This window comes from Ornithodoros turicata, chromosome 2, assembly GCF_037126465.1.
Source record: "Ornithodoros turicata isolate Travis chromosome 2, ASM3712646v1, whole genome shotgun sequence".
Lineage (NCBI taxonomy): Eukaryota > Metazoa > Arthropoda > Arachnida > Ixodida > Argasidae > Ornithodoros > Ornithodoros turicata.
In genome coordinates, this window is record NC_088202.1 from 63922871 (window position 1) to 63950741 (window position 27871).

Here is a 27871-nt window from a genome sequence, read left to right on the forward strand (position 1 = left end):
ACTTCCCATCATCGCAAGTCGGGACTCATGTAGAGGAACACCACCTCCTCTACTCTCTGTATGACTCTGTAGCAGCGGCTTCATCCTCATCACCAGCACCGCCATCGGTTACGTGCAGCACTGCGCGCGCCCCGTGCTTTCGTTTTCGTTCATCGCCATTAACCATCATTAAACCCATCAACCTCAGTAGAACCTGGTCGCCTCGTTTCTCGCTCTACAACTGGTGACCCGAACGTGCATTCCAATGTTCCACCATCATGAACGGTGACCAGCACTCCACCAGCCCTTCGCCTACCAACCGGCCACCGCCACTTCCACCACTTGAAGCTTCTGCGGCACCGCTCCGCCTGCCGCCTTTCTCCATCTCAGACCCTCAGCTGTGGTTCGCGCAGGCGGAGGTTCTCTTCGACGGACGTCACATCACAACTGAGGCATCAAGATTTGGCTACGCCATCGCAAACCTTCCTCTCGAAGCTGCGGTGGAAGTCCGCGATCTAATGATCCATCCCCATGCCGAGTTGCCCTATGACACCTTAAGGGACGAGTTGATTCGCCGTACGTCTGCTTCTGAGGAGCGTCGTTTGCAGCAGCTTCTCAACAGTGAAGAGCTCGTCGATCGGCGGCCCACACAGCTACTACGTCGCGTGCGCGACCACGCTGGCAACCCTACCACGGACGATTCAACACCACGCGAACTTTTCTTACAACGTTTACCCCCCAATGTACGCATGATCCTGGCCGCCGGCGAAAATTCCCGCCTGGATGACTTGGCGAAGATGGCGGACCGCATTCTGGATTTCGCTGGTCTCCCACTGCCAGGAGCCGTTGCCGCTCTGGTTCCCCGCAGCTCCCCTCCACCTGTGGACGTTGCCATCAATGCCATCAGCACGTTACTCCAGCAACTGCAGACTGCGGTTTCGGCCCTGGCAAACCGGGTGGACGCCATTCCCGCCCAGCGACCACGTTCCCCGCGGTGCTCCTTTTGCCATCGCTGCTCACCATCCCGTTACCGGTCTCCCTCTCAGCACCAGTTCTGCTGGTACCATCGTAAATTCGGCGATGCCGCAAGAAACTGCCAGGCTCCTTGCTCGTGGCCGGGAAACGCTCCCCCAACCATTAACGGCTGGCATGGCTGGGGGCGACAACAGCCGGCTCTTCCGGATCACGGACCACGTGTCCGGCTGTCGCTTCCTAGTGGATACTGGGGCTGACGTCAGCGTCATTCCACCCACCCCCGCAGAAAAACACCACCGACGTCCAGACTTGGCTTTGCAGGCCGTCAACAAGTCCAGCATATGAACTTAGGCCAACGCTCCGTCACCCTTGACCTCGGCCTGCGCATTTCGTTGGGTTTTACCATCGCCGACCTCCCTTTCGCAATCCTTGGCGCCGACTTCCTCCACCATTTTGACCTTGTTGTGGATATTCGGCGCCAGCGCCTCGTCGACAACACTACTTCTTTGCACGTTCACGGAGCCCCAGCGCATATCGCCGTCATTAGTCCCACCATACGGCTACCGCTGCCCACTGCTTTCGCCGACATTGTCACGGAGTTCCCCGCTGTCCTGTGTCAATCGCACGCCTCTTGCCCGCCTCGCCACAGCGTCACTCACAACAACGTGACACGGGGCCCGCCTGTCTTCGCTCGCCCCAGACGGCTGGCCCCTGAGCGCCTCGTCATTGCGAAGAGGGAATTTGAGCACATGCTCGAACTGGGGATTATTCGACCTTCATCCAGCCCGTGGTCTCCCGCTCTCCACATGGTGCCCACAGCAACACCTGGTGATTGGCTCCCATGTGGGGACTACCGTGCATTCAACATCGTCACGGTACCGGACAGATACCCGCTTCCCCATATTCATGACTTCACGGCGAATCTTGACGGAGCGACCATCTTCACCAAGATAGACCTTATCAAGGCCTATCACCAGATTCCCGTGCATCCCCCTGACATCCCGAAACTCCTTTTCGCCTCTTCGAATACGTGCGGATGCCCTTTGGCCTGCGTAATGCCGCGCAGACATTCCAACGATTTATCAACGAAGTGCTCCGCGGCCTGGACTTCGCATTCGGATACATGGATGACATCCTCGTCGCAAGTCCATCTCCGGAGGTTCATCGCGCCCATCTGCGCGACCTGTTCTCGAGCCTTGCGGACTACGGAGTCTCCATCAATGCCGCAAAGTGCGAGTTTAGCGTTACCACCCTTACGTTCCTGGGACACCCCATCACCCCGGAAGGCATCCGGCAACTCGCATCCAAGGTGCAGGCCATCCGAGACTTTCCTACCCCCACCTCTCGCAAAGGACTTCGTTCATTCCTCGGCCTCGTGACCTTCTACCGACGTTTTGTGCCTCGCGGGGCTGCCTTACTCCAACCTCTCTACGCTGTTCTCGGCGCTGACCATCCGAAAGAGGCCTGTGCTGCCCCCCTAGAGTGGACACCGGCAGCAGAACGCGCGTTCGTAGAGGTCAAGCAGGCCCTGGCAGATGCTGTGTTGCTCCACCATCCTCGTCCTGACGCCGAGACTGCGTTGTTCGTCAAGGCCTCCACTGCTGCTGTCGGCGCCGTCTTGCAGCAGCGTCAGGATGGCCACTGGAAACCTCTCGGTTTCTTTTCCCAGCGCCTCTCGCCAGCAAAAACACGCTACAGCACCTTCGGGCATGAGCTCCTCGCCGCCTACCTGGCATGCAGACACTACCGCAATTTTCTCGAGGGCCGCCCGTTTGTGTTTTACACAGACCACAAGCCTCTCATGGTCGCCCTGCGATCGGCGTCCCTCAACCACTCGCCTCGCGAAACCCGCCACATGTGCTACATCTTGGAATTCACGACAGATAAGCGCCACGTCGCCGGCGAAGACAATGCGGGTGCCGAGGCGCTCTTGCGGCCGGACGTTAATGCTCTCCATTCGCCCCCCCCCCCCCCCGCAGTCGATTTGGACGGCATCGCCCATGCGCAACAGGCTTATCAAGAGCTCGCCGATCTTCGTTCATCCCCCGCCTCATCCTTCACTTTTCGGGAAATCTCGCTTCCCGGTTCGACGGCGAGTCTATGGTGCGACACATCTACTGGTATCCCGTGCCCTTTCGTTCCCCTGGAATTTCGCCTGCCTGTTTTCAACGCCCTCCACTCGCTGTCCCACCCTGGCGAGCGCGGAACGCAGAAGATCGTAGGTAAGCGCTACATATGGCCTCGCATGAATGCGGATGTCCGTGCCTGGGCGCGCCCCACTGCGCCTGCCAGCCTTGCTCGCCTGCCTTGCCTGCCAGCGGTCCAAAATTCACTGCCACACCATCTCGCCTCCACCGCTGTTCCTTACGCCAGATGCTCGTTTCGACCAGATACACATCGACCTGGTCGGCCCGCTTCCTCCGGCCAAGGGCTACCGCTACCTGCTCTCTTGCATCGACCGCTTTACCCGCTGGCCGGAGGTAACGCCGATTGCTGAGATCACAGCAGAAACGGTGGCCCACGCATTCCTCTTCTCCTGGGTTTCCCGATTCGGCGTCCCGTCCACTGTCACCACGGACAGAGGACGCCAGTTTGAATCGGCCCTCTTCCGTCACCTGTGCAGCGCCCTCGGAACCCATCACATCCGAACCACGGCCTACCATCCGGCTGCCAACGGCCTGGTCGAGCGCCTTCATCGGCAGCTCAAGGCTTCCCTCCGCGCCACCCACCACGACGACACAACATGGCCCGAGCGTCTTCCCTTCGTCCTGCTTGGCCTTGGCGCCGCTCATTTCTCTTCGCCGTGCAACGTCCCAGCTTTTGCTGCGTCCCTGTTTACAGGCGTCGTCATGAGGACCGGAAACTAGGCCCTTCCGTTGCGCGTCGGTGTACGTCATACCGAGATCGGGTGAGGAGGAGCCGAGTCAAGAGAGAAAGAATGAAGGATCCCGATTCAAAGTGCCATAACTCCCTGACACGAGAGCGCGAAACGGGTTTCGATAGAGATGTTTGGTCCCCATACATCTACATTTCAACTATGATTTCGTGTAATATTCGGGATTAGATTCACTATCCCTTTACAGTAGCCCAGAAACACGGAGACATCAGAGAATGTCGAGAACATCACATGATTTTAAAAATCAATAACAGCGTGTAAGGCCCGTACTCGGTATCCGACAGGTCAGGATTCAATATTTTTTTCTGTGCTGAAACGGCGGGGATCTGTATGTGCCAGCGACGATTCTAAGATAAGGCGATGGTCTCTGTATTTAGTGCAGTCTTAAATGACATGTGCAGCGTCCTCTGTGACATCGCATTCGCTACAATTCGGCAAGGGAACATTTTCGAGCCTAACCAGTAGACAGTCGTTGTATAATGAACATTGAGGCGCAGTCGACAGATGATGGATGCAAGCCGGTGAGGCAGTCCTGGTGGCATTCGTAATTTGAGCTCATGGTCAACCTGTGCAGGAGAGCAGAGGCATGTGAAATGCTTCTTCGCCAGTAGTCGCAGCACACACTTTGCACGAGGGCACCAATGGTTCTTTTTGCGTCATCTTAGTAAAGTATATGTAGCATGTCCGTGCCCCGGTCCTAGTGTGAGGCCTTCTTGCGGCTGCGTCTGCCGCCTCGTTCCGAGCTACACCGCTGTGGTCAGGGACCCACTGTAACTGGAGGTCATGTCCCAGGGCGACTGATGAAGTGCACACACCTAAGATGTCGTGCACCACTGCAGTCGGTAAGCCTATTCTTGTAAACTGATCCTAAGCTTGTAGCGCACTTTTGGAGCCGCTATAAATCGACTAGACCACGGGAAGGTAAGAGACATGTGTATGGCGTGTAACTCGGTCGCAGCTGATGATGTGAGGTATGATAGATGTACACTTTTCTCTAACGACAGCTCAGGAACGATGTATGCGCGGGCGGATCCAATGTGTGTACGTGATGCGTCACTGAAGATGTCTATTCTCCATTTCGTGTAATGAAGCAGCTTCAAACTAAACTGGTGAAGCACAACCCTTGTGACTGATTTCTTCGAAGGAAGACTAGGCACGTAGGATTCGGCTCTGTGACTGTTAATTAAGCTAAATAATAAGAAATTATTCGTCTAAATAAAGAAATTGTGTTAATTCAATTAACATTACGGCGATCCGTGACCAGAAAACGTCGAAGGAAAAATTTGAATCTATCATCGACACAAACGATTCCAAAGACCTACCTCAAAAGCGGTCACAGTCACGTTTTTTTATAACAACGAAACAAGCAAGACTGTACACACGGTACATATCGCCGGGCGGGAGGCATCCGAGAAGGAACGCAAATGCAATCACGCCGCTTTGAGGACGTCTTGCATCTGCTCAGTCTGAGCAGAGGCTAGCGTTTTTCATGCTGAGTTAACTCCTTTTGAAGGACAGCGCAGTGTCACGCTCCTTGTACCAGTCGCCGCATAGAGGCACCCCACTTTCGTTTCGAGAAAAGAGGTTGACTCCCAACAAGAGAAGTTGGCAATTATATGTAGTCCCCTATATTTGAATGAATGGTCGAGAGCAACTGTCGTGGCCTACGCAGAAGGAAATAAAATTTGTGCATCTTTTTGCAGTCTACACACTTACATGGTTGGTCGGCTTTGTCCGTAGTAACGATGCTCCAGGAGTAATGCTAAGGCACCGTACTTTTCGGCAAGTGTCATCATCATGAGCTTGCCTGCAGTGAGCATTTGTCTAATTGCTTCTCCTTCGCCTCCCAGCATGAGGAACACCGGGCCGCCTTTACGGTAGAACTGCTTGTTGATGTAGTAACGCTGTCAAAGAAGAATAGTACAGACAGTACAGGGTCATGTCGATAAGGACTAAGGAGAAACAAGCCCACACATTCATGATACGTCTTAACTTCAACTGCCCCGTCTTTGTTTGCAGGAGCCCCACCCGAAGTAGCATTTACGAAACTATGCATCGCTTGCTTCTTACAACGCAGAGATGATGCTTACCTCTGTTTTGGACACAGCATGCGGGCCGTGGAGAAAAGGACAAATTCAATCAGGACAAATGCAGTCACATGTTAATATAACGGGAGTAGCACTCTGGGAGCCTGTTGACTGTGCATTCGGATTTATGTACTCTCTTGGATTGTTCACATTTTTTATTAACTTGTAGAGTGTGCATAAAAGATATTTTCTAATTTTTCACGGGAAATGCACTATGCAATTTTTTGTTGTAGAAAATAATATGCGCTCCATGGGGGTATACTGTCTGCAGAAAAGCTCGATAGAAATGCAAATTGTTGAAAGAGTAAACAACAGAAGCAGAGAAGCTGCATCAGTAAAAACACACGCAATAGCATGTGGTCACCCACGGACCTGCAATGGCTGTCCGCGTTCTCCTCTCACCAAAAGGAAGAGCAGGCTCACTTCTGCCCCCCTCACCGCCAAAGGCGAAAGATTAGTACGTGTAGTTGAAGGGAGACCTAAGACCTAAGGGATCCGTCCCAGTCGATTCCGCAACTATAGCGCCATTTTTTTCTGCGTAACAATAACATTGAAAATCCGACGCGATAGGTCTCCGGAAATGACGTCGGTCTCCTCGCTTCGGTGTGGAGCGCCTCACACGTTCCGAAGATGCTTTGTAACCGCTGCGTGTTTAAAATTGGCTTCCCAGTCGCTTCTGAAGCAGTATGGGTAGCTGTCGCGCTGTTGTGAAGGGCTGACTATTCCCTTCAGGACTACAATGACAGGTATTGGCACAGCGACGGAAATGTTGCGTACTTCTCCTATATATGTGAATGTATGGAATAATATGAAACCCACAACATCAAAACCACATTTTTGCCATTTTGATTTTAGCACATTTTATTTATTTTTTATTTTTAGCTACAGCTGAAAATACGCACGTGACGCACGTTTGAAGTTTTCTTGTTGCAGCCGTTATAATCAATGTTACATTACGTGCGTGCTTACTGTCAGTATATTAGTTTATGTACACATACAGGAAAACACAGTCTATTAGTCAGGTTCTGACAGTCACGCTTTACCGCTTTCTAAAGATGTTTCTAGAGCGAGGCACATCCACCTCCAGCACCAATAGACAATCTGACAAATATCTTTCAAATATCTGACTTCACGAGAAGACTGGTTCGAGGTTGTATTTTGCTGTGGTGGGCAAGAAGGGGTAAAAACGCGTCAGCTGATAGTGCACACTAGCATGCTCTACGGGGCTGCGTTACCTAATCTATGAGGTAGGGGTGCGGGTCCTCCAAAGCGTGTGTTTCTGCTAGCGTAGACACGGAAGTCGACACTTTTCCAATGATTCTTAGAAAGTACCAGTCACCTATTCTCCGGCACCCATTCTGGGTACAGCTCGAGTGAGGAGGCGGAGGAGGTAGAGAAGAGAGTGGAAAGAGCAGGATGTTGTCCTCCTCTCCCAGGCGCTGTGAGCTTGCTGGGCGCGGCGCTGCAATGTGCCGGCCCGGGAGCACTGTCACGATTCCTATCACCATAAGCATGGACGCCGTAACGGGGAGGGGAAGAAGGGGGCGTTGCCCTCATCCCCTCCGTCTTTGGCGCTGGTGGTGAGAAACCGACTATATAGCGAATGCAGATAATTGTTTTCGTACAGAAAAAGTTGGCTCGAACGGGCATGTCCCACGGCCGCTTCAACCCAACTTTCGTTGCGCACTCCCGTTTTATTTGTCCTTGGGTTCGCTCTTCGTTCGTTTTTGCCTTGACAGAAGGAGTGCGATAGAGACAGGAGAGGGTCGCCTTCTGGCATCAAAGCTTGGAGCCTCGCCACGCCAAGGCGGTTGCCCACTCTATTCCCTCTCTATCTCGCTGGCGAAGTCAATAGAAAGTTTTAGTACATCATACGCTATCGCCTTTGCGCACGTAAGAGATAACGTTGGTGGTTCTGCGCACGCACAAAACATAAAGAGAGCTTCGCGCATTGCGCAGAACCACATGGTATCATTCATGTATACGCAAAGGCGATAGCGTACGATGCACTAAAACTCTAATGTAGTTGCGGGCGCTCTTGACGCACAGACCCAAGCAGCACAATGTACTGAAAGTCGAGTGCACCCCTATTGCACTCGACTTTAAGTACATTGTGCTGCTTGGGGAATTAGATGTTGATCCCGTACCGTGAAAAACATTACCCTAAACATTCTGCCCTGCCTTCCCACCCTCCCTGGAAAAAATTCTGGCGGTGCTCATGACCATAAGTGATGTGGAAACTTGTGGGGGCGCCACGGGATTCTCGCCACGGTATTGCTGCCGCGGGAGGGCTCTGCTGCCGGGAGATGGGGAGAAGGAGCCTGGGAGAGAGGGACGAGAAGCAGGTATAAAGAGGCGGGGTGGGGTTGGCTGAGGAGACGGGACGTCTACCTCGAAACGACTGTTGCGGCGGCTACTGTATTTTTCCTGTTTCGGCGGCGAAGCCGCTTTGTTGACGGACGGTATGGAATAAACGTTTGTTTCGTTGTTGAGTTGGCACACCGTTACTTCACGGGCCGGACGGGCGAGCACGACTCCGAGAGCGGGAATTGTTCCCACAATTATCGCCCAACGTTTCTAGGGATGTGCTCGTACGTTCGGTGGCGGAGGGATGCGACCAGGGTGAGCTTTGTTTTGTATGTAATTTTATTTTCCCAGATTCAACACAGTGCACCTCCCAGTCTCGGCGTGGAATGTCATCATCATAGCCACTAAGCCACGGGAACTGGCCATGGGAGCTCTCACGGCGGTTTTGTAGCCGCGCTTGAACACGTGATCTACAAGCAGTAGCCAATGAGTGCAGGGGTCACGCTGTGACATGCACCGCCTCAAGAAAACCCGGAGGGATCGCACATAAATGTCATCGCATATAATAATTACGATATACAAAAACACATCTAATAGTGTCTAATAGAATATTTCTCAATTTTATTTTCTCTCTTTCACCTCAACTCAACTAAAGGCCCGTTCCGACATACAGCGCTTTGCTCCACAGCGCTGCACCACAGCACTGCAAAATAGCGCTGTATTTCCACTGTAGGGTTCGCACTTCCAGCGCTTGTCCTAGCGCTGTACTTTGTCATCTCACGTGATCGTACCGTCACGTGAACGCGGCGCCGCGTTCTCATTGGTTCAGGGAGCCTATCGCTGGGAGACAGCGATGGGAAAGTTCACCGAAGCTCAACTTCGCCAAGCGCTGTTTTCCATCGAGTCGCAGCCGGGAGAGGAGAAAAAACAACGCTGTTTTCCAGTGCTCTGGACCAATCCGCTGTATGTCGGAACGGGCCTTCAGAATCACGTCGTGAACAACATGTGCTGTGCTTTTATCATAGCGACATGAATGTGCGAATACATTCCTGCTTTTCCACGCCGAGACTGGGAGGTGACACGGGTTCGAATCCACTCGCCAGCTGTGCTCTCTGAGGTTTTCCCTCGGTTTTTCGAAGACTTCCCAGACGAATGTCGGCACAGTTACCCCTCAAGTCGGCCCAGGACTCATACTAATCCCCCTGTCCCCCACTCCTTCCTGCTGTCCTCTCTCCATCTGTCCACGTTTGTACGACGCTCATAGCCACAGTTGCCTCACGGCGCTAACACGGAATTTAAAAAAAAACATTCCTGCTATAAATGTGTGTGTGTGTGTGTGAGAGAGAGATACATGATGACAATGGTATGGGGCTGAATATCTTCTCAATATTCGGATTCCTCTTTCCCTAAAGAATTGTTAAGGGACATGCATGCACCTTCGCGCTGGTAAAGTGGCCAACCACTTTATTCTGCTAAGACGAACGAGCTTTCCGCTATTTGCTATATTGTCTGCTCTTGTTGTGAGTTCTGCATGGTTCCGTGGTTGAGCAAGAAGATTGAGGAGTTGCGAGAATGAGAGTGTATTATCCGACGTGGTCAGCTGTAGGGTGGTATCTATTTGAAATACATTTTGTGATTAAAGAAACTATGCGACATCGGCTTTCCTATGCTGATCCGAACTATTGAAGTGGTCACAAAGTTGACACAAGAAGTCATACTCGTTCTTTCAGTTATACATATCTTTATTTTGATATACTGTAGTTCTAGTCCACTCTATAGTCCACTCATTCAGCTAGACTTTCATGCTTCGAACCTCTCGCCGACCTTGAATTACTGAGCAATTTATTGAGGATGCTGCATGAAGCAATTACTTACGATGGGACGTTTGAAGTCAGCATTTATCATTGTGGGAGGGATGTTTTCGCCGTATTTGTGTCGTTGTAGTATATTCCCAGTGACGAACTTTTGCTGTATTTTACTAAATTGGTCTCTCTTGGTGCGGAGTTTGTGAAGTAGTCCAGTGGTCCAGCAGAGGTGATGTGGGCATTCACTTTCAATAAACGTTCGTACATGAGGTGTTGTACTGTTGCCTCGAACTTTTGTTCCGGGATCATCGCTGATTCAAGTGGTAGCGGTGCCAACTGGGAGAAGGCAATAATTGCGATGATGGAGATCACATCAAGTGATACGATGTGAGATGACTTTACTTTTTGATATTTTTCATAGCAATATATAAATTAATATTTCAGCAAATCCGAAATGAAGCGGACGACGTAGACTGCTTCCATATGCTGATGAGATCTGACTGCATTATTTACGTGTGCAATTCTTCGAAGGTGGATGTGCACTTTATCTGCTGTCACATAATTCGATTCTTCGTTAGCCGGCCTGAAAAATTGTGCCATCAGTCCCTGTGGTCCTTGCAATGTAGATGTGTAGACATTTTCTTAACGCCTGTGGATCTTGTACATTATTTCTTGTAGCTCGCTCCCTTTCGGTGACATCTCGCACATCTCCGAAAAGGACCGTGTCTGTGAGATATGAAAAGCAGGGATAACCATATCAGTGCGTGGGTCCTTTTCGAAACAGCTTCGCTGTACGCCTAAAATAACGCCGTAAATCCGACGTGAACTAGTGGAGTCGTTTCTGTGCAATTCGATGTAATGCCGGATGTTGAGAGTATGACGGATTTCCCTTCTCTGGACATAGGAGGAAACATCACACGGACAAGTCCGATCAGGGTGTGCCCTTTGGCGACTGGCGGACGCAAGTCGCGGATACCTGTGATCGGCTTGTGGCGGTGACGTTGGTGGCACGCTATTTCCGAGTGATCTGCCGCGTCATTGAGAATGCTGCATAAAGCAATTCCTTACGATGGGATGTACGGAATGCTTCGGCTTGTGGAATGTCTGAATGTCATTTCTGTGTTAGTGTATGACGTATTCGTACAGACAGGAAGGTAACACCGTCTTCCGCACGGGGAAGACCTCGATATTCCCGGTTGCGAAATTCCGGTCCTCGAAATTCACGTTCTCGAAACAAGGAAAATCCAGGGGAATGCTAGATTGATACGGAAGATGATATGCCATGTTTAAAACACGACTACTCTATTTGACCACTCAAATTCACGTGTTTTCGGTGTCTGTCTGTGTCGTTTTACTGAACGAAGGCCACATTTCAGCGGCTGTTAGGCTTAGCAGGGCGGACACGACGGAACAGCACGTTGCTGGTTGGTTTATTATTAGGTTAGTCCAAGTTCGATGTTTGCATTTCGCCGTTGCATTCGCTGTTGGCAGTTTCCCGCACGCGACTGTGCATTTTATAGTCAGATAACATTTATTTACTGTAGTTTATTTTGCAACGGGGATTTCAATCACTTTATTTCGAGGTACACCCTCCGCACGACATCGTCGCGTCTCACACCCCTCACGCCCATAAGCGAAAAACGTGGACAACCGGAAGTGGAGAACCGGAAATCGACTTGGACATGAAGTGGATACCGACAGTCAAGTATAGATGGGAAGCGGACAACCGGAAGTCTGGTTTAGACCGGAAGTGGACAACCGGGAGTTGGGTTTAGACCGGATGTGGATGCCCGGAAGTCAAATATGGACCGTAAGAGGAGCTTAATGGCCTCGCATTTCTCTCGTATTTACCGGTTAATCGCCGCTGAATTTTTACAGAGGTCTTTTCGCGAAGTATATCACGATGCGAACGTGAAGCAGACGAGCTCGGAAACAATCGCCTGCGCTGCGCTCCCATTGGTGTGCCTTGCCTACGTTATCACGATGTCAGTATCGATGTGGCTTCCGTAGCTGCAGAGGGAGCGCCAATCTTTCAAACTCGCTTATGTAATTGTGTAAGCGGAAGGAACGTTTCACGAAGTAGACTGTAAAGCGGTGCCAAACATTATTGTATCGGCCTCATACACACGTTTCCGGATGATATAGTCCTTTTAATGAATGTAGTGTTGGCACACTGCTTCCTTTGAAGTTATACAACTAATTTGGTGCGCCCAGCTCTATTGTTGCGCATTGTTGGATTATTGGGGGTGGTAAAAATTGTCTCTATAGAAAGTATCAAAATTTTTCTTGTGTTACTACGTTATGGACAAGTGATAAAACTGCAATGAAGGGAAGTCTCTGTCTTCCCTACGCCAACTAGGTAGTTTACAGAACAGAAGGAGTGACACCAGAAAGCCTATATTCCTATTTCGGGGTATATGTAAGGGGGATATGTAAGGGGGATATGTAGAGTTAAAATACGCGGAGAGGGTTCGTCGCAGCTACAACAACAACAACAAGTTGATTTTATGATGACGATTGGTGGGTTTCACCACCAGGTGCGATCGCAGCTACGAGGATTTGCTAATCCGCATTCATTCGCTGTGATTACAACCCCACTGAAATGCATGCGCTACTGGGACACTGGAGAAATTACAGTCACTGAGCCGGTCACAGAGCGACAGTCAACGTCGAGACACAGTGTCCCGTGTCCGTCAGAAATCGTATCAGGGCGTCAAAGCGTTGCAATGCTGGATTGTTCCAGGGTTCTAGAAGAACTTTCAGATCTAATGAACCGATAACAGTAAGGGTAACAGTAACAGTTCATGTTTCAGGAGACAAGGGGAATAGAAAGCGAAAAGGAAAACAAAATATTTGTTTCTCCCGGTTCTCCAGAAGTTCTAAACTGGCTGGCTAACGTGTATGTTTTTCGAGGTGGCACAAACGGTTTTGTGCTGGTTCTTTGTTTACATCTTTACAGCGCATTTAATTTCTTCCAAAATTCTGTAGCGGCGACTGCGCAGTTTTACTGTTAACAGAAAAGCAAAAACACAGTACACCGTATAGGGACACAGCGACACGGGATACGAGACAATGCTGACTTTTACGCGCGTTTTTTTATAAGATAAACTTGCCTGTTTCCACGTTGCCATATTGGAGGGATCAAAATGATCCAGTCGCTGCCTGAACCACGCAGGAATCACGAATCCAGTATCAGAGAACCGTCCGAAAGTTTCAGGTCGGCCCTGCATTCCATAGCGGTCAGTGGGTCGGCCCCTGTGGATCCAGGGCAAACGTCCATGCGCGAAAATATTATTTACTAGCAGAATGAACAACAACAGCAGTGCTCTGATAGCATACATGACTATACAGTCTCGTCTAGCGACAATGCCTTGCGAGGACTATATATGAACCCGAAGGGCGAACGGCCGCATACGAATTTACGACGACTTTCCGCGGAACTGCTTGTGCTTTGCAGTTTCCTGGTTATAATGTTATGCGACAAGCGAAATATGTGCACATTGTACCTTCGTGAGAGGCAAGGCTTAAGAATAATGATAGGTAGGTCGGAGTCGAGTTACGGGGCCTTTCGACCTGGGGTCCGCGTGAGCAGAGTTTTGATGCTAACGTTGCGGAAGTATGTTTCCCATGTGTAAGGGCTACGTGGTAGCTATAAATTGATATTACCACGCACCGATATTTTGATTAAGCTGATTATGTAGACGGCCTTCATAGACGGAGTGAAAATCGCATCTCTCATCTCAAAATCAATGATCACATAAACTCGTCCCAGTGAGAGTGGCCTTTCAATAACTTTTTCGAATTGTTTAATCGCTGACCCCCAGAAACGTCGACGAAAGGCGTTGGTATCTCCCTTTTAGATAAGTCATCCTGTGAAGTATTATGTGACGACGGTAGGGTAGCGCAGGGTAGGTCAGGTCAGACGTTGTCGCAGCGATAATGTTGTATTGCGTTGAAGATCGGCTAACAAAGCTTCTGTAACCGTTTAACGAGTTCTGCGGTGAGGTATGCGGAACGTGCTTATTGGACAGCGGGGTGCACGGTCGTCATCACAGCCCAATAAGCCGGTTTTCGTCACCACCACAGCTCAATAAGCGCGTTCCGCACACTTTTCTCGACGCTTTAAATCCGGCGTCGGCGTTAAAGGAGCATGGAAATGATCGGAATAAAATATGACGGGAGAAGTAGAAATTACGATTCTGAGCCCTGTGATACATATTCGCAAAAAAAGTTTGAGCGTAGCGCGCAATCCTGGAGCGCGAGGGAGCTTTGAATCTCGCGGCAGAAATGCCAGTGGGGTGCAGCTGTAGCATCCACAGTTTCACCACGAAAACCACCGCCCCCCCTTGATCACGTGATCATCCGTAACGAATCACGACAAAGTAGCTGGAAAACGGCGCCAAAAAGCGCGCGCTGGCTGATCGAACTGCGCATGTGCGCTGCGTGCCCTCTCCACACCCTCTCACTCGAATTCTCTCCCCCCCCCTGTTCCGAGCGCTTCGCCAGGCCATCTGCTAATATTATCGGGAGGCATAAAATGAAAGTCCAGAAGACGAAGCAATTCACATGTACAAATTTATTGACACGGTAAACATATAAACAAGAAGCAAACATTTGAATGCAAGTAAATCTACACGATTATTACAGAATACTGCAGAATAAATAAAGAATAAATAGTGCCGAGCAACAGAAAGCGTGACTATCATATTATACAATCCTTAAAGGAACCTATTCTCGCTCACCTAACTCGCGGATCGCAGGGCCACGAACAGCTGTCGGTGGCTGAATGAAAAAAAAAGGAACCTGTTAATGATATGGTAAACCCGAGCACAGGCAACGTTAATTGGCTGAATACGCTCTGTAAGACATGCTATCCTTACGCGCCTAATGTCGACTAATGACAAAATTCGAGGAGCCCTGCGTACGCGATGCACGCTGTTTTCCTTTTCATGCACACCAGTGTATTAAACATTAGACACATTCAAATAGCGGAACAAAACGCAACCAGTCGCAGAATCATCAACCAGATCATGACTGATAACCGGCAGAAAGTGATGTAATACGGGACAAGGCGTATCCATGCACACAGTAAGGCGACAGTATTAAACGTCTCATCACTGACATGCATCATGCGTTTGTCTGCTTACCTTTCATTCAGGCGTTCGTCCATGGCTCGAACATCTTCGAAATCCACGAAACAAAATTACCGACTGCTCACATACGTAGACGCCAGCTACACAACGGTCAGACGGGTCGGGGCCTCGGAGAAACGAACGCGGGCGAATCCACCGGTTAAATGAGCCTCAGCCAATCATGATCGAGAAAGGTCACGTGGGGGACCGGAGCCAATGGAAAGTAAATAGCCGGAATTTGGCGGGAAATGCCAGCGGCGACACTATTTTCGCGGCGGCGAAGTCCGCTTACTGTGCCTCCTCTGGAAATGCCCCCTCAGCCCTCACTCGGCTGCCAGCCGCTGACGTCATATGGCCGCGCCGTCTTTTTCTTTCTTTTTTGTGGTTTCTCCGTGTCGCAGCGCCGGCAAGCCGACCGAGCAGGAAGCGTTGTTGTTCATCGGACGTCGTGGAAAGGACAGGTGGTGAACTGAACACTCTTTAGGCGACACGTCTGCTCTTCTTGACGAAACGTTTTATGGAGTTGGAGCCTAAGCTCCGCCAGCTTCGATTTCGCCACACGAATGTACCGGAGGCTGGTAAGTGTGACCAAACATTCGGATTGAAATATAATGCTTCTTCTTGGTTACAAATGCATAGTGCAAATGCAAATGCATAGCTTGGTTTTCGCCACACGAATGTACCGGAGGCTGGTAAGTGTGAACGAACATTCGGATTGAAATATAGTGCTTCTTCTTGGTTACAAATGCATAGTCATGAAGACGCGGCGCAGTGACCAGTGTTTTCACTTGAAGAGGTCGTCGACCATCACGACTTCTCCGTGTTGTGGTCAACACTATGGACTCTGAACCGCATGGACACTGGTATCTCTGAGGCGAAAGAGCGGACCGATGAATGCATAGCTGTGTAACATTGCGCTTACCATATCTTACTGATACCAGTAGCGCAACGTCTCCACAAGAACAACAACATGGATACCAAAATAAAGTCAGTAGAGTTCATCTGCTAGCGATCTGTGGGAAACCCCAAAACACGTGGCCAAATAAGCACTTTCTTTTTTGAATGGTCATACGCAGCATACAACAATGGCACATGGAACAAATCTCCAACTGACAGGAATCTATTTAGTCGTATCATATATATGCTGCACACACAGGCACAATACTGTTCACTAATTAACGACACCTCAGCACAATCGGAACAGAAACCACAACCGCGTATGATCCACCTCAACCCGGGCCGTCACGGCAACACAGATGCCTAGCCACACCTCTTACACTGCCCGCAGTCTTGTTTTATGCAAAACGTACGAGACAAATCATGTAAGAACGCAAGTGAATGTCAAACGCAAATAAATAGCAACAGCGTCTCAGTACGATTCCGGAGCTAGCAGACGATTCTGGCGGGGAGCGGACGCTTCCGATGAAGTGGTCGGCCGCCTGACGTCACCACACGCCAGACTCGGCTTGGGGGACACTGTCGCCGCGGAGCGCATTCCTGCAAACTAATTTTCTCAGGAAATTCGCGCTTTTCGAAGGAAATATTTTGCGTGACAGTTTATGAAGGTAATATGTTCAATCAAGCAGTGAAAAAATATATGTTCCAAATGATTTCCATGCTGCTTTAAATCCGGCGTCGGAAAAGTTGTGTCCTCCATCGGCCGGCAGGTTGTGCCTCTCGCTGAAGCCCTCTCCCATTTTATGATTAGGTCAGACGTCCGAAACAGCTATGGAAGTCTATTACAAAGGAAAACTCACGTGACCTTCGGTGCTGGACTAATGACCGAGGACTAGCCACCCTATTTCTTTTTTCTTTTAGGATCATGCAGTCAATGACGCTGAATGACGTGACGCGTGTTTCTCTCGCATGGCATTCCTCCTCTCTACTCTACCTCTCCTACTGCTTCCGGCTATAGGACTGTGACGCTGTTACTGGAGGGTGGAGCTCAGAGGCTGCAAAATTAAAATTAGGATCAGATATAGAGCTATGCAGCTCTGAAAGTTGCATGATCTAAGTGTATAATGTAAACAAATGCAAAAGCAGGTATTCTATGCGAGAATAAAAAAACGATTATAATGCGGTTGTGAGAAGCTCGCAGCGATCAGGTGTGATAAGTGATCAATGTATAAAATAATGTATTCTGTTTCATTTACCCCTCACAATGATCAATCCAGGCTCAATTCCCAGACACAGTTGGTTTTGGAGCTACAGGTCAACTACTAAGTTGAAAACGTTGGATAAAACTTGTCGACCTAAATCGCCGAGAATCGTAGACTTACGGCAGTGTCATGCCTTCAGACATTACGGCGCGAGAGGTTATTGAATCATGACACGAAAATGATATTATTTTACAACATAAATATCATTTACCATCGTTGCTGCAAAGCTACACGGTCGTTGACAGCGTAGTCTGAGATTTACAGTGACTGTTGTGTTACTTATCTAAAAAACACGATGTTATTCCGGTGTTGTAAGGCAACAAGCAATTGCATACGACAATTACTCGATGGAAAACCGGCCACTGTCAATGGTTTTCCGCTGAGCCGACGCGAACAATGGGAACGTCACCGATTTCCCGACGACAGCAGTGGACAGAAATATCCGGCGAAAGGCGGAAGCGGCCGCTGGACCACAGCCAATAGGACCGCTCCACGTGTGGACGTGGCGGCCATCTGTCTGCTTTTGTCGGGCTCCTGTCTCAGGGTGCTTTTGTCATAGAGTTAATGTAGGAAGACTCTAGAGAACGTACTTGGTCAACACCGTCAATGGGATTCTCCTATCCCCGAGCGTGATCGCCCGGGCGCAGCCATCCGTTGGTTATGGACAGTGCTAGTGGACGAATTTCAACCCCCTAACTACAGGAGACCTACAGTTGGCAATACAACTACAGCAGAGCTGCCCCGTTTGTTGCCAACCCTGTGCAGTCACGTGGGACGACAAGCGGGGGAACGAGCCGGTGGAGACAACGACGTCCACCGTAAGCGAGGCCAGTCGTGTAATTACGTTGAGTACGCACCAGGTACGCACGAATCTTCGGGGTACGTGCAGAATTGAGTAGTGCTATCGGAATGACAAGGTAAACGTTGCCATATCGAACGTGAACCATATCTTATCTATGAGATTACCTGCGACACCGCCAACCCTTTGCTTTCCACCGATACGGATGAAGACGTTTACCGCCTATGACGTGTTGAAGTGGCGTTTGTATGCTTTGCGAGCGAAATCAATATATCGTTAACCATCGTAACGAATGTAGGCGTGTATTTCCAAAGGAAACACAATTCCAAAGATGAATACACACAGTAAACCTCCATTTTCATGCTGCTCTGCGAACCAACGGGAACCGGAAATGGCAAAAACGAAACCACCCGCCATTCCATGCTCCGGTCTGTCGAGTCTCGTGATAATAAAGTGACGAACGAACGGCAGCACACAAGCAAGTGATGTAGTGGGAAAATATTCACTGCTTATTTGTTTAACGAATACTTATGAGATACTCACATAGTACGCCGAATTTAGGCAGCAAGTGATGAATTTAAGAAAACGAGCACGTCAAGTTTAGCGCAATGAAGCGGCCAACGGAAGGCAACACCTTCCATGACCAACGGATGGCAGCTCCCGTATGGTCACGCTTTTTTGAGCGAGTCCGCCCCCCCCCCCCCCCCCTGGCTTTTGTAGCTCTTGCTTTGGGAATATGCTTTGACCGCTATAACTTTTTCTGTGTGCCATTACAGCTTTTCTATGTGTAGCAAAATATTGATCAATTAATTTGAAGTCAATATTTAACACAGACTAACGAAACACCCGCTAGGGCCTCCGAAGTGGAAATCCGTGCATGCGCTTCGTCCCGCCGTTCTTTCGTCGACTTGTCGTGCTCGTGAGAAACGTGGCCGGTTTCCCGTCGAGAAATCGTCGTATGCGATTACAGCTTACGTGTTGACTGTCCTTGATCAGGTATCGGAAGAATGAGGCGTTTGAACTCTAGAATCGCTTCTCCGCAGAGCAGCAGAGGAGAAATGTTCCCTGGCGGAAAAGAAATAAGAGACAGAGGCAGGGGCTCTAAGCTTAATGCCTATCCCAATGCCTAGTGACGGCGGGTCCCCGAAAGGGAGCAGCCACCTTACGCAAGTATGCTTTAGGTAGCAACAAGCAGCTTTCTGGCCCTCAAGTTTTTAGTTATCTGCATAACTGCCATGTCTTTGTTGCACTGAACTGTCATGGTGTGGCTCAAAACTATGATCATATTTGTGTCCTGCTGGATGGGCGCATGCCATATATCTCATTTCTGTAGGAGACCATGTTGAGCACATACCCACAGCTATTTCAACATCACGCAGTCTACCATGAGGACCGCATAGGCAGTACCTGAGCGGGTGTTGCTATTGTTGCAAACTCGGGCGTAATTTTAAAAGCGAAAACTTTTGAAGCACTAGCCGTGAGAGCACAATTAAAAAATCTGAAAACTACTGTAGTCGTTCTTTACATACTTCCAAGGGGCAATCCTGCGAGACGTAGAAGCACTCCGTATTTATGCGCGGTACCTCACACAGCACCCTTACCATTATCTTCGGCTCATCGATATTGATTGTCCGGACTTTAGCTTTGGCATTGCTGTTGACCGCCAGAAAGTGTGCCTCCCCACCCTGTGCCTTCCTTGCCCCACCAATGTGGACTCTTCGCAGGCCTCCCGTATGTGACCACACTCCTGGTCTTCTGAAGAAAAACTCTGTACCTCCCGTTGTTGCTCATCAACTTACGCTAGAGTACCTCAGCTCAGCTTACTCGTAACGACTTCCTGTGTACACCGATGAATCGGTGTCTCAAGGCGGATCAACAGCAGCCTTTTATAAACCACATGAAAACCTTGAAGTGGCGCAGAAACTCCCCTACGAACCATCATCTTCCGAGTTCGAGCTCTTCCTCATACTGACCGCGTTGAACCGCCTGGCACGTGGGCTGTTTTCACGGACAGTGAGGCGGCGCTACAAGTTCTGTCAAATTATTCAGCAGAACAATCGGTGGCCTAGACACGATGATAGTCGCAACATACAACCGACTTCTATCCTCGGGTCATAGCCTGTGTTTCCAATGGGTACCCAGTCACACTGGACAGCAAGGAAACACCCGCGCAGACGCCTTAGCCCGTCGGGCACATGGAGACGTCACCTTCAATAACTGTTGACTACCACTTTCAGTCTGAGCATGATGGTTACAGATACGCCGAATCCACCACAGCGGCACTCGGCAATTTGAAGAGGACGCTGTCCGATTGAATGATCATTCACCTGGTCCATCGACCTTTCGATGGATTTCGTTGCCACACACCACCGCTCGCGTCGAGAAACGTCTACTCTACACCGACTACGACTTAATGTCGCCAGGACATCCCTGCTTCTCTATAAAATGAGTCTTCTCCACTCGCCCAAATGCCCCACTTGCGCTGTTGAAGCTGATATTCCACATCTTCTCCTCGACTGTCACAGATTCGGCACCCCTCCAGCCACGCTCAGACGACGCCTACTCGAGCTGCGGTGCGCAGACTTTTCTCGGACCACTCTGCTCGGCCCAGTACGACATCCCACACAGCGGCCTGTCACGAAAGCAGTTTTGACGTTTCTGAGCGACAAAGGTCTCATGAACAGCCTGTGAACTCAACTCGTGCCATCTCATTATTCAGTGCCCCACCCCCTTTGTGAAAAATCCTATGGTCATATTATAGCATTTCTATAGAGAAAAGTCTAAAGAGGCTATAGACAACAAATAGACGGCATATAGACGCTGTTTGGACACACCACTTTCCTTCCTTTTTCCTCCGTTTAGCTATTTGGTACGGACATTCTATAGCATTTGTGCTATTGGAAAGCAAAAGATAATCTTTCGTTGGACATGCTATAGACTTTATAAAGGTCACCTGCTGGGGCTTCCACCCATTACAGTTGAAATGCTCCTTCTCTTTGAATTCTTACGGTGGTCTGCATGCATTTGTTTTCGCACGTTCTCCCCCCCCCCCCCCCAAAAAAAAGCGCGTCCTGTCGTAGATAACACACTGACCAAGTCAGATATGTGAAACGCCAGAAAATTTATTGTTCCTCATACATAATTTTTCCTTCCTACACTTCGGGAGCCTTCTAGCTCAGCTACTCGTTTCACGTTCTTGTCACATGTAGTGCCAGTGGGCTCTTGTGTTGCTGTGACCTGCGTTCAAAAAATGTTACCAGAAGAACCTGTTTAAGAATATCTGGGTACTCAATATCCCAGATTGTCCCTCACTGACGGCGATACTATCCCGCACATTTATCGCATAGCCATGCACCATGTCACAATCACTTTCCAGTCTAAACAAATCCAAGTACAAAAGGGGGCAAAGCTAGAGCTGTTAGAGCTCCGGCATTGCCGCTCTATTAAAGGGACTATGAAATTTCCCGAACCCCCATACTTTTTTTCGATGGAAATCGTTCTTCCCGCAGAGAAACTAATATGCCACAAATTTTTCCGGACGAAATCGCTCCACTCTGCGAGGAGCGCGCGCTGGAAATGTCTCTTCCGCGTTCCTCCTCTCCCGCGCATATTTCCCTGCCGATGGTGTAACTGTATGGACCGCTCTTCGGTTCCCCGTTACGTCACCGGTGTTGCACAATGGCAAGTAATGCCGCGAGCTCGCGCTGTGGCTGTCGCCACGATGAACGCATACACGGGATCCTACGGCGCATGCTCATGGCGGGATTCCTCGGCTCGGCAACACGTCACGATGACGTGTTGCTGAGCCGGCCGTGGTCGCGTTAAGTTACCCGTTGTGTCTCCGCTCGGCAGCTCATCACGGCGCGGCGCCAGCTGTCCTCCCTTCGCCGCTCTGTTTAAATTCGCTCCCGAGAAATCCGCTCGCGCGACGAAAGTAAAATTTCGGTTCTAGACTCAGAAAGATGTCTTCTTTCGAATGAAACGAAGAAAAAAATCGTTTCATAGTCCCTTTAAGCCTATCTATCGTTAAATGTAAGCATGGCCAACGGTGAGCCCTTCACTCTTCCGTACGGCAGTTCGAAGGAGTTCTTTTCCGGTTACGATTGATTATTGAATGAGTGCATTCAACAAACTCTCCGATTCCAGTTACGTATTGCATTCTTAAATTTGGTACTGGGATGGATCCCCATGAACGCTCGGTTATTGGAGCATTCCGTCGGCAAATCCCGTTTTCACGCAAGCCACGCGTGTAGCCATTTTCATCATCCAAACTGCGGATGGCAAACAATGAGAGAATAAATTAATCACGATCATGGAGTACTTACGTAGTTTCCACATAGGTCGGCAACCATTTCGAGCGCCTTGAGAATTCCTAACCTATTTTTTTCCAAGGCTGCAGCATCCCCTGTACCAATAGAAGAGATTATGAATCGCATGCATGCAGCAGAGAACACCTTCCTAAAAATGCTACTCGTAAAATGTACCGGCACAGACGGCACCAAGAGCTTCAGATAAGCAAGTAACTTACCAGCTGCAACGATAAAACCTTCGGACGGTTCAGCGACCAGATCCCATTTCACGGGGAGCTTCGTTCCACCACACGCGCATCGTGCAAACCAATGTCCACAAACAACCACAACAACAAACCAATGTCCACATCAAATATTCGGTCCACCGGGCAGACATACAAAGCGTTCATATGGGGCCACTTCACTAAAACGTGCATTTTCTGCAAGGCAAATCTGTGAAGGAACACGGCAAGACAGACCTCTTCACGCTGGCACACCTACGACAAATGGCGAAATAGGTCACTTTGTCCCTTTGTGGGAGGCTAACCAGTCCCGTCGACTCATTGGATGACCCCGTTGACCCACATTCGGGATAACCACGAATGATACACGTGGCCCTCGCCTGAGGTGCCAAGCAGTGTTGTATGAATACCTGCAGTTTTCCAGTGGGTTGTACTGACCTACAGAACTTTTCTGAAATCTAGATTTTTTAATCTCTTGGCCAATTCTGCGTGTCAACCGCTTTCGCATGTAATTGTGTATGTAATGACCTCAGTGTTCGTTTGACCTTTAGTTTCCTTTTTTTGTGTGTGTGTGCAGTGACACAAATGCATTAAATTGTTCTGTAACGATCGTCATAGTTTTCATCATTGCACATTCAGAACACAACACATTTTTCGTGATGTGATCTGCACTCATCCCTTTATACATGTGGGAGTCACACATCCATTACGCATGTCACATCCATTACGCATCCATTACGCATCATGTACATATAAACACAAATTAAAAATTATGATAAAGCTTCTGAAAATGTGCTGTATATGCAGAAACAGAAGAGACTGAAATAGCATGACAGCACGATGCTGTCTTTGCTTTCACTAAGTTTTCGAATGGATTGTCTTTTGTATTTCTATTTCCTATTGTCTATTAAATGTGGAGAAAAAGAATTTTCAAAGAACGTCTATAGACTTCCTTTGGCAGAGTGGTTTGGACATGTGGGAAAAAAGGTGTCCAAAGCACGTCTTTAGACGTTATTTGTACAATTGTCTATAAAAAGGCAAGGTAAAAAGAAAAGCCAAAGGGGCCAAAAAGTGTCCAAACAGTGTCAATAGACAGGCCAAATTTATTTTCACAAGGGACCCTCACCCCTCACTCTCAACGCACTAACCTAATCTTTTTTAGTAATGTTTCTTTAATCTATCTCATCCTTCTTTCACCGTTTGTTAGTTTATCCGAGGTACTTCCTAATTATTGTCTTTTCTTTTTATTGATTTTATTCTTCCTTTATTTATTTTTACTTGCACAATAGCAAGCCGACGTCCCATTTGGTTGACGTTTACTCCTTTTCTTCTTTGTTCTAATAAATATATCCCCGTACACTAGGCGAATTTATTGACCGTATCAACCGATTACCAAAGCCATTCTTTGTACTATAGGAGACCTAAATACTCACCACCTCTGGGGCAGTGAAAGGAGAGACGCACACGGCAAATTAGTCGAGGAAGGATTAAACACCATGATCATCAGTATCTTTGCAATGGTGAGTGACCCCACATATTATAGCACTACACATTTTTGGACTACATCGGACTTCGATCCTTATTGTGAAGGGGCTCATTATTTAATTCCCCACATCGCCATCAGCATTGGGGTAGCGTATCGCCCTTGGCGATGAGACTCCCCATTCATCATGTCAAAATTAAGTTATTGGTTTGAGGAAGGAAAGTCAGTTGGAGGAGAGTTGGATGGCAACCTTTTGAGCCGTTTCCCGACGAGAAAACGGGAAGGTGTAAGGGGCTCCGGTTCGTTTAGCTCTGAGTAAGTGTAAGTGAGAGATCTGGAATTAATGGGTAAGTTGGTCTAGAGTCGGAGTGCTTCTTCCGAGAGCCTTCTGCAGAGCCGTCTTTACAGATCCGCTCCCAGAAGCCGCCCCAGCACGCATCCCTTTCTACTATGAACTTCCAGTGCTGGTGGACCTGGGGGAAGTAGTTTACTCCTTCTTCACTCCGTAGTGATGTCCATAGCATCTCTGAGGTCATTTGATGTCCGTTTAAATGTGAGAGCATTCTCTGAGTATATCGTATATGGCACACCCACTTCTTCCTGCAAATCTCTGAAACGCCAATAAAGATATGGGGGTAGTTCCAAATCAACTGCCCTCCTTACCACACAAGCGAACAACACTATGGAGGCCTTTCTGTCGCTTGATACGCCTTTGTAGTACAGAGGTCCTGGGTAGTCTATGCCAACCACCACAACAGAATTATGGCATTTTGCCACCTTGTCCTTTGGAAGTGGTGCTGAAGGTTCATCTACTGGCTTCACTTGCCATCTTCGACATGTCACGCACTGATGTAGCACATTCTTCACAGCTTGTCGTCCTCTACGAACCCACTAGAATTCCCACAACTGGACCAACGCGAGCGTCACTTGTTGGCAAACGCCTTTGCGGAGATTGACAATCTACCCCTTGACCTCAGACTCATTTTGGGACCATGGGACAAACGAAAGCAGATGTCCGTCTTGCGACCCTTTATCAAATTCATTGAAACTACCGGCCTGATCGACTCCCTCTAAGACCCCGTCAGCGTCGTCAGCATCATCCGCATCACCATCCTCTCATTTTCCCCAATGGGGTAGTATTCTGCTCAGTGAGCGGAAGTCATCCCCATATCATGGTCATCATGTATCTCTCTCTCTCTGGACCAACGTGTCGCATACTCCAGCATGAAGTAATCGTTTATGTTCCTGCATCATTAGCTTCTTCGTGAAATCGTGATCCGTCGGGAAAAGCATAGGCTGCCGTTCTGCGCTGTGTCCTCGTTGCTTTCCTGCAGACTTCCACGTAGGCGCAGGATGCCGTTACTGCAGGGCGTATGCTTGACGAGGACTGTCCTCATTAAGCTAAGCTTGTTATTGGGCAAAACGCAAGAAGGCTGCACCTGCATTTTTTTATGAAGAGCATATCAAAAACAGAGAACATCCCTCTTATGAAGAATATTTTGGATGCCACACATCGACAGAGCAACGAGGAGACACACGACACGATTGAGAAACCTTACAGTTCGTCCTTTGAAGCTTTGTATGCCACTTTTCTCGGTTTTATCTCAATCCCGAAATCCCGTCCGGGGATACCCAACCTAGAGTGATATCCTGGAATATGTTGGGTATGTATTCCTTTAATAGTCTAAAGTTATCTGCACCAAGAAACGGCCAAGCAGATGGTCACTGATAGCGGCATTAAGTATACCAGCAAGGAGGGTATAATGTGGTAAGCTGGTTGTGAGCAGGTTAATCAATATCACACTATTGACAGTAATGCGTGTCGTGGTAGATATAACCAAGGGCCCGTGATACGTGATATAACATTGCAAAAGAAGCGTGATTCAAGAGCGAGAGAAGGCTAAACCTGTTTTCTAGCCCTCGACAACATGCCCATATTCACGTATCTTCCAAGCTATATTTAAACAGGTAGCGCAACTCCCATAGGCCCCTGTGTCTTCAAAATGACGCCATGATAGAGACGGTCAGCGCCATCCATCCGTTGCGCGGACTACTACGATTGTAAATAAATGATGCCAGAGATGACGTCAGCACTATGAATAATAAGTACTGCATAATTAGCCATGGCACGTTTACATTCGCGCTCTTTGTTTGCGTTGTATTCCCTTTTCCTCACCCAGGCAACAACACCAGACGAGAATACAGAAATATAAATCATATCAGCTTTAATTAAACATATCCATTCGAAATACATACAGTTATCACAGATTTAGACAACTCCAAACTGAAGGGCATCGCGATGACCACACAGAAATTAAGAAGGTTCACTTAAGGTTCATTTCTCACCTAGAGCTATACGTACACATAGTGATTAGACGTTTCCATTTATTCAGTGAGTGGCCATTATAGGTACATTGCAACAAAACATGGCATCGTTGGTGCACATCTGATTAATACTAACACTCACGCCATCATGGCCGCTTGTCCCATGACGAAATTTTTTTTCGCGGTGCCAGCAACAGAGGTGCATTTTATTTATCTGTTCACAGGTGTAATTCTTGGTCTACAGCTCCGAGATGTGAACGTCGCTTCCTGTCTAACCCAAAAAGTGTACGAACTCCGTATTACAATGCACGGGCACACGGCACGGATACAGAGATGCACGGATAAACACGCCCACTGTCACACATGCGCAAAGGCAGCAGGACACGGAAATGTACTCGGGTGGTAGATAATTTTGTATATGTGCACGAGTGGGCAGCAGAAAGTTTTTTCTACATTTAAATTATGTATAACCTATGTGCACACACAAGCCATTTTCCTTCCTTTTCTTTTTCGATTCCCCCTTATTTTTTGGAATAGCAAGTCGGCGCTTTGCCTGGCTAACCTTTCCTTTCTTTTTTTCTTAATGAACATATACCCCCCCCCCCCCTCATGCTCATGTTGTAAAGTTTTTTCTGTTTACGATCGTACCTCTACTACCAGCACCACCCAGGATCGCTCGCGCCTCTTGCGTAGCTTTGCCGATGGGTCTGATTTGGTATTTTCGCGTGTTATCGCTACCAGTTTAGATATACCTTGTATCTTCCAAGCACCATAGTATAATTATCGCATATATATGTGTAATATAGCCATCCCCAAAACATCATCATCTCCACCACACAGCTGTGTCACACGAAGGGCGACCCCTCAGTTCCCAGAAATAGGGGAGAGGACTCTTTCCATGAACAATTTGGGAGGGACGCTTCGACTGTCCCAGGCAGTCCAGGCAGTCCGGTCTCAGCCATCGTCACAACCAGTTCACTACCTTATTTTTCATCTATCCGTTAACTGTAAATAGTAACGTAAATAAACCTGTAGTGCTCTCTCATCGAATCACTCATCATCTCACCGCTTCCACACCAAGCCATCGCCACGCGAGAGTTAGATATATGAACGTGATATCCTCCCGTCAGGTGAGGGACACCACTGAAAGCCGAGTGCAAAGCCGAGTGCCTTTGCACTGGGCTTTAAGTGGTGAGTCTCTCACCCTGACGGGAGGATAACACGTTCCGCGTGATCTTCTGACTCCACCCACTCAAACTTCGCCTGCCTGTGCACTGCTGAAGAGGCCCAAAAAGGCCGAAACATGTGTCCAATGCTGGCATGGCGACGTTAGAGCACTTACAAACACATACACTACGTGCAGCCAATTCGGCTATTTCTCCCTTACATCGTA

At 48.8% G+C, this 27871-nt stretch overlaps 1 protein-coding gene across 2 annotated transcripts in view; it reads right to left on the reverse strand.

The window, feature by feature from the left end:
- The window catches only part of LOC135385497 (putative serine protease K12H4.7), a 60023-nt gene extending 46518 nt beyond the window's left edge, over nucleotides 1-13505 (reverse strand). Inside the window, exons 1-3 of one of the 2 annotated variants that reach the window (XM_064614845.1) lie at nucleotides 13389-13505; nucleotides 13163-13304; nucleotides 5567-5754 (exon numbers count right to left, since the gene is read on the reverse strand). In XM_064614845.1, coding sequence (XP_064470915.1) covers nucleotides 5567-5754; nucleotides 13163-13304; nucleotides 13389-13390 — 332 coding nt within the window. In that variant the 5' untranslated portion in view covers nucleotides 13391-13505. Of the gene's footprint in view, nucleotides 1-5566; nucleotides 5755-13162 lie in introns of both variants that reach the window. The other variant, XM_064614844.1, reaches the window with a different exon arrangement.
- Nucleotides 13506-27871: the final 14366 nt, after the last annotated feature.